The sequence below is a fragment of the Condylura cristata genome, unplaced genomic scaffold (genome assembly GCF_000260355.1).
Source record: "Condylura cristata isolate star-nosed mole 26May11 unplaced genomic scaffold, ConCri1.0 scaffold00013, whole genome shotgun sequence".
Classification (NCBI taxonomy): domain Eukaryota; kingdom Metazoa; phylum Chordata; class Mammalia; order Eulipotyphla; family Talpidae; genus Condylura; species Condylura cristata.
This window is the reverse complement of record NW_004567114.1, coordinates 55846-62798: the sequence shown is the minus strand read 5'-3', so window position 1 is coordinate 62798 and position 6953 is coordinate 55846. Positions and strand designations below refer to the sequence as shown.

General features: G+C 73.1%; 1 protein-coding gene across 1 annotated transcript in view; it reads left to right on the top strand.

Moving 5' to 3' along the window:
- The first annotated feature begins 247 nt into the window (after positions 1-247).
- MTA1 (metastasis associated 1) overlaps positions 248-6953 on the top strand; it is a 19596-nt gene continuing 12890 nt past the window's right edge. The window contains exons 1-5 of the mRNA XM_012724352.1: positions 248-334; positions 4327-4394; positions 5347-5440; positions 6464-6514; positions 6768-6937. Coding sequence (XP_012579806.1) covers positions 268-334; positions 4327-4394; positions 5347-5440; positions 6464-6514; positions 6768-6937 — 450 coding nt within the window. The 5' untranslated portion in view covers positions 248-267. The remainder of the gene's footprint in view (positions 335-4326; positions 4395-5346; positions 5441-6463; positions 6515-6767; positions 6938-6953) is intronic.

The following is a 6953-nucleotide window of genomic DNA, read 5'->3' as shown; positions in this document are numbered from 1 at the left end:
GGGCCGTGTCCCCGGTCTGTGGGGTGTCCCCGGTCTGTGGGGAGCGCCTGTGGGGAGAGCCAGCATCCACTCGGCTCCGAGCTGCTTCCCAGGAGGGGGGTGGCTGGTTCCTTGCCCCCCCCCCCCCCCCGCTGCAGGGTCGGGGCTCTGCCATTCAGAGTCTCTGGTCCCCCGCTTCCTCTGGGCTGGCTGACACCCCTCTTGGGGACGGGGAAGGGCCCCGTGCCAGGCCCCGCTACCTCCCTGCCGCTGGGAGCCGCTGCAGGAATGGGGTCCGCACCCACGGAGTGGCTCCCCTGGACAGCCGCCCCTCATTCCCACGCTCGCCTGCACGGTGAGGCCCCTCTGAGTGCCCCCCCCATAACCCCCCTGCCCCCCCACAGCCCACTGCTTTCCAGATGACCCTCAGCCTGGGCCCCGCACCCCGGCCCTTCCCGCCATGGCCCCCTAACTTCTCTGTGCTGCCTGGGGCCCCCCCTCACCTCGGCCCTTCCTGTCGCAGCCCCCTAACTTCTCTGTGCCGCCTGGGGCCCCCCTTCACCCCTGCCCTTCCTGCCGCGGCTCCCTAGCTCCTCTGCCGCTGGGGCCCCCTGCACCCCAGCCCTTCCTGCTGTGGCACCCTAGCTCCTCTGTGCTGCCTGGGGCCCCCCATACTCTGGCCCTCCCCGCCGAGGCCCCTTAGCTCCTCTGTGCCACATGGGGCCCCCATGCACCCCGGCCCTTCCCACCACGGCCCCCTAATTTCTCTGTGCCGCCTGGGGTCCCCCTGCACCCCGGCCCTTTCAGCCTGGCCCCCTAGCCCCTCCGCTCCCAGGGCCCCCCGCACCCCGGCCCATCCCACCTGGCCCCTAGCCCCTCCGCCGCCTGGGACCCCCCGCAACCTGGCCCCCTAGCCCTCCGCCGCCTGGGGCCCCCCGCGACCTGGCCCCCTAGCCCTCCTCCCCCTGGGGCCCCCCGCGACCCGGCCCCCTAGCCCTCTGCTGCCTGGGGCTCGCCCTCCTGGTGCTCAGCAAGTGACAGGACTCGGCCCCACCCGCGTCCCTCCCCTGCTGTGGGCCCCCTCTGTCCTGCTGCTGGACTCTGGTGGGAGGAGTCTGCCCCAGCGCCTCTGGCCTGTGCCCCTGGTGCCCCCGGGTGGGGCCCTGAGGTGCCCCTGGGCCCGTCCCTGTGTGCCTGTCCGAGCGGCGGGTGCCTGTGCGTTTCTCGGCCAGCCATTGCTGGTGGGGGGCGGCCCCCAGCCGGCCCCCTGGAGACCTGCCAGTGGGGGCCTGTGCAGGCGAGGGCCTGGTGGAGGTGTGTGGGGCCCAGCCCTGCTCCCTGCTGCTGCCCCGACTCCCGGAACTTGCCCGCGTCCAGGGCCCTCGGAAGCAGTGTCCCTGCACACCATGCCGGGTTCTCTCCACACACCCCTTCTCGTGGGAAGGTGAACTTCACTTTTTTGGGTGGCTTGCTCCTTCAGAGCAGACTCAGAGGCACGGAAGGGCGGCGCCCCTCGCCGGCCAGCCCTGTCTGGTGTTCTGCTCACCTTCGGTGCCCATGAACTGTGTCCACCCCGAGAGAGCGCTGGCCCGGCGACCTCCCCCGGCCCTGCCAACGCGGGAGAGTGCACCTGCCCTGGGCTCCCTGCATCTGTGGGGGCCTTCCTGGGTGTGTACCCGCCAACGGGGGCCCCAGCTGCACTTGGGGTGCACCTGCCTAGGTTTTGGGCTGAGCCCCGTAGAGCCCAGATGGAGACAGCTGCCCACGCTTCTGCCAGATGCCGCTTGGTGATGCTCATGGCCTGAGGCGGCACAGGGGAGGGCCCTGCTCGCTCTGCCCGGCTTTCTGGCAGCCTGGCCTGAGGCATGCGGGTCAGGCTGCATGGGCGGCCGGGCAGCCGTCCCCCACAGCGCCCTGGCTGTGCTCGGTGCCCACAGCCCCTCAGCTTTGTGTTCCTGCAGGGGTCCCGTCAGGCCCGGGCCCTGGAGCCCGAGTCCCAGCTGGCGCTGGAGGGAGGGCTGGTTGCCAGGCGGTGGGGCCAGCAGGCTGACCGGCCATCACCTCCTGGGGGCCCCCTGCGCTCCGCGCAGGACTCCCCGAGCCCCAGAGTTCTCTGGGTGTGGGTGGGGCCGGCACCCTGCTCAGGCCTGTATGCTGCCCTGGGGGGGGGGTCAGGCACTGCACCCCTTGGGTGCCCTGCCCATCTCTGGAGCTCAGTCCCCACAGCTTAGGTCAGTCCCTGGGCTTGGGGACACTCAGAGCCCGACTGCCCAGCCTGGTGGTTTGCGGGGAGCATGCACGGGCGGGGCTGCAGGTCCGGGCTGGTCTTGGCCGGGTGCTGGTCACCGGGCACCTCCTGTCCTGCCACTGAGCCCACAGCCACCAGTCACCTCTAGGCGGGCAGTGTGGGCAGCAGGGGCCACACCAGCTTCTTTCTCCTGTGCAGGCCCCAGACTGGGTCCCTCGGGGTCTGGCTGGCAGTGGCCGGCCGGCCTGTATGCCCACCTGCTCTGGCAGCGAAGGCTGGGGCGGGTGCGCGGCCACGAGGCTCTTCATGCCGCTCACGTGGGCGTCCCCAGGCCCACAGGGGCCCGCCTGGCTGGGGAGGGGGCGCAGGGAGGCGGCCGCAGGGCCCCCCGGGGGGTCCTCGTCTACTCTTCAGCCCAGAGCAGGTTGAGGCGCCGGCAGGTGCAGGTGGGGTGGGCGCGGGGCAGGTCGGGGGCTCTCAGGCGCCACGGCCCAGAGGTCTGGGGAGTTTGTGGCATCAAAGCTGTGTCCAAAGTGGCCAGAGGTGCCCGCCGTGGCCAGGTGCTCCCAGAGGGTGGCAGGCACATCCCCCGCGCCACCCCGCTTGTGCACGCCACCCCTGCGGCTCGCTCTGCCGCCCCAGTCCCGTCCCGGGGGCCCCGGCCCTCCGGCTCCCTCTGTGCCGCCGTGTGGTGGTGCCTTCGGTCCCCGCCACGGCACCCCCCAGCCCGCGCGCGCCTGTGGCTCTCCTGCCGGCCACAGCCCCCGTGGACGCCCGCTCCCGCTCCGGGCTGCTGGCCTGCCCACTGCCGTGGGCGTTCACACGTGAGACGCCCTGTGTGCTCTGGGGAGTGAAGAGCCTTTGGGGCGGGCTGAGGAGGCCTCGCCGGCCTGGGGCCCAGATGAGCGGTCCCCGGCTGGCGCCCCGCCCACTTCCGGCCTGCCCACCGCCCCTTCGGGCCGTTCCGGGTCCGCCCCGGCTGGCGCCCCGCCCACTTCCGGCCTGCCCACCGCCCCTTCGGGCCGTTCCGGGTCCGCCCCGGCTGGCGCCCCGCCCCCACCCCCGGCCGGCCTGGCCCTCGGCGGTCAGGCTGCACCGGGGGCTGCGTCGAGCTGCCCGGCGGTCCTGCCGGTGTAGGCTGGGGTCCGGGGGCCCGGTGAGGCTCTGCTGCGAGTCCCCTGCAGGCCGTGGCCCTGCCCCCGGTTTCTGGACCCAGACCACCTGGCGGAGTGCCACGCCTTGCTGTGGCACGGGGCCGTGGTGCCCGGCCGCCCGCGGCTCTTGGCTGCGGTTTATGGGCAGGCATCCCGCCCGGTGGTCTGGTGGCCAGTGGTGGCCGCCGCAGGCCGGGTGGTCAGACCCTTGCGAGGGCGGTGGGGGGCCGCTGGGCGCGGGAGCCAGTGCTGGGCCCTGCCCTTCGCGCGGGCAGCCTCCCACCCGCGGGTCGTGGGCGCGTCCACCCCCTGCGCTGGCCGGCTCTCTGCGGCGGGAGCCCCGGCGTGTGCCGGCCGGTCAGCAGGGGGCGCCTGCCCCAGCGGTGCCGCTCCCGCCCAGCCCCGCGTGCCCTCTGCCAGGCCGATGTGGGCCCTGTGCCCCCGCCCAGCCGCGGCTCCCGGGTCCCTCCGGGCCTCCCTGCCCCCTGTCTGGGGCGCACCGGGCCTCGGCTCCGTGTCCCCTTTTCTGTTCCCGGCGGTGCCTTGCCTGCCGGAGTGGCGCAGGTGGCGGATGGGCCGCAGGGCCCAGGGCCCGGGCCGGGCCCCACGCCTGGCCGCCACCCTGGGAACCACAGGTGTCTCCTGCCCGGAGCGCGCGCAGCAATGCCCTGGGCCCAGGTCCGGGGAGGGGCGCTCGGGCGGCCGAGGGCAGGGCCCTGGAGCCCGCTGTGGGACTGCGGTGGACAGGTGAGGCACGGCCAGTCTGACTCCAGGGTCGCATCCGCGTCTAGGGCACCGAGGACCCGTGGGCCGGGGCCCCTCACGGCCTCGGGCGCACCCCTGGAGCAGGGAGAAGGTGCTTCAGGGGCGGGGCGGGCTGGCTGGGGCCCGCAGGAGCCCAGGCGTGTGAGGATGCAGCCCCGCTGACCCCCGTCCCGTTTGCAGACTACGTCTACTTCGAGAACTCCTCCAGCAACCCCTACCTGATCCGCAGGATTGAGGAGCTGAACAAGGTGCGTGGGGGCCAGCGCCCCCCTCCCTGGCCAGGCTGCCGCACCGGCTGGGGGCGGTCTGGGTGCTTCTGGGCACCGGCCCGCACCCCGGAGAGGGGTGTTCAGTCCCAGGTCCCGTGGGCTGCTCCCTGCTGGCTCTGGCAGCGGGCGGGGTCAGGGCCAGCGGCCTCAGGCGGCGAGTGGGCAGCACAGCAAGCCCTCCAGGGTGGGCGCCGCGCGGGCAGGGCCTCAGTGCCCACCGGTCTGCGCTGTGGGCCAGCCCCAGCCCAGCACGCTGACAGGCCCAAAGGACCGGAAGCCCAGGTTCTCGCCCTGACGCCCCTACAGGGGCTGGGGCACCCAGCTGTGGGCTTCCCGCCCCAGCAGTGGCAGCGGGACAGGTGTCCACTGGGCTTCCGGGAGGGCCAGGGAGGGGTCAGGTTGGAGCAGGGACCCAGGGGAGGCCTGTGATGGGCGTGGGGGGTCAAGCAGGCCAGGGAGGCGCCTTGAGGGGAGCAGGAGGCGCGAGGTAGGTCCTGGCAGTGCGCCCCAGGACGGAGTCTGGCCCCCGCCTGCCCGCCCCTTGCGGGCTCTGCAGGGTCCCGTGAGGGAGGGAGTGTCCTGAACTCAGGCGCTGGACCCAGCTCCCCAGGCCGGCGGGGTCGAGCTGAGCACTGTCCAGGGCCGGCCACGGGCCCAGCCCAGGGCAGGGTCTGCCTCATGGGTCCAGGTGCCTTGGTGTCGCTGTCCCAGGTTGCTGGGGACCCAAAAATGCCCTGGCCTGGGTTGCTGCCCGGCCAGGGGCTTCCAGCACCCTGGAGCCCACGCCCGTTCTCAGGTGACCGGGTGGGTGGGTGCGGGCGACTGTCTCCTGGATGGTGGGGTGTTACGCCCGTGCTCCCCCTGGGGGGGCAGGGCTGGCCGGCCCCAGCCTCCGCTTGAGGGCACCGCCCCCCCGACCCCGCTGTTGCAGACGGCCAACGGGAACGTGGAGGCCAAGGTGGTGTGCTTCTACCGGCGGCGGGACATCTCCAGCTCCCTCATCGCCCTGGCCGACAAGCACGCCAGTGAGTCCCGCCCGCCCCGGGCCCCTGCTGCGCTGCGCCCCTTGCCCGAGTGTGCCTGCAGGGAACCCCTGTCCTGCCTGGGCCGGGCCGAGCCGGGCCCTAGTGCGACCGGCTCTGTGGCCAGTTGGCCTGCTCCCGGCAGTGGGCTTGCCGCCCCGGCCCAGGGCTGCTGGTGGGAGCCGGCCGCCAGCCCCCAGCCAAGGCCAAACTGGCTGCTGCCAGGGACGGGGACCCAGAGGCCGGGATGCCTGGGCAGTGTGAGCAGCGGGCCCGGCATCGGGCCCTTCCCTGTCTCCTGGGCTGTGCTGTGAGGGCCGCTCCTCGGCCGGGTGTCCCCATCAGATGGCCAGTGGCCAGCCTGCAGGAGCAGCCAGCTTCTTCATTTTGGCCCTGGAGCCTGTGCGTGCCACCCACACACTCTGGGAAGGAGTGGGAGGCTCGGCCCAACACGGGCAGTATGCCAGGCGTTGTCCAGGAGGGTGCTGGCCCATGTGGCCTGCAGCTGGTGGTCAAGGGTCCTGGGGGTCAGTGTCCCGGCCTGGCTGGGCCCTCGTGGCTCCTCCAAGACATGGTGTCCGTGGTGTGGGGCAAGGCTGTCCCTGGACCTGTGTCCCTGGGGGTGGGGTGCCCAGCACCCGCACGCCCCGGGAGGGATACCTGGTGTGCAGAGGAGGCCGAACACGGGCTTCCCTGCTGCTGGTGGGGGCTGCTAAGGCCTGTGAGGTGGGTGGCCCAGAGGGCGGGGCCCCCCCATGGGCACAGGCCTGCTCCCGTGGGTCCCCTCCGCCGCCACAGGGGGGCAGCAGAGGGCGCGGCACGCCTCTCTCCGGGGCGGGGCGGTGTCCCAGCTCCGGTCAGTGTCCTGCGGGCGGACAGCCTGCACCCCTGACCTGCCCAGTCCCTCTGCTCTAGGCCTGGGTCTGCTCCCTTGAGCTGTGGGGGTCGGGCCAGGGCAAGCCCCCGCACCGCCCGTCTGCGGCCTCTTGGTGGGCCCAGGCTGACCTGCCGGCCTCTCTCATGCAGCCCTGTCAGTCTGCTGCAAGACCGGACCTGGGGCCGACAACGGGGAGGAAGGTACCGCCTCCCCCCTACCCCCGTGGCCCCCTCAGGCCCCCAGTCAGCTACAGAAGGCTGCTGGGGTGGCCGGGGCAGGCTGAGCTCGTGCCTCTGCTTCCAGGCGGCCGGTCCTACCCCTGCCCTCGGCTCTCCGAAGCCGGACCCTGTGGGTGGGGGGGACGTTGGGGAGGCCCCACGGCCACCACCCTGGGGATGCCTGTGTCTGGGGCTGATGCTTGCAGTGTGGCTGACAGGACGTGTTTGTCCTCAGGGGAGACAGAGGAGGAGATGGAGAACCCCGAGATGGTGGACCTGCCCGAGAAGCTGAGGCACCAGCTGCGGCACCGGGAACTGTTTCTCTCCCGGCAGCTGGAGTCACTGCCAGCCACCCACATCAGGTCGGCCCCCATCAGGTCACCACCCCCAGGCCACCCCATCAGGTCACCCCCCACCCCAG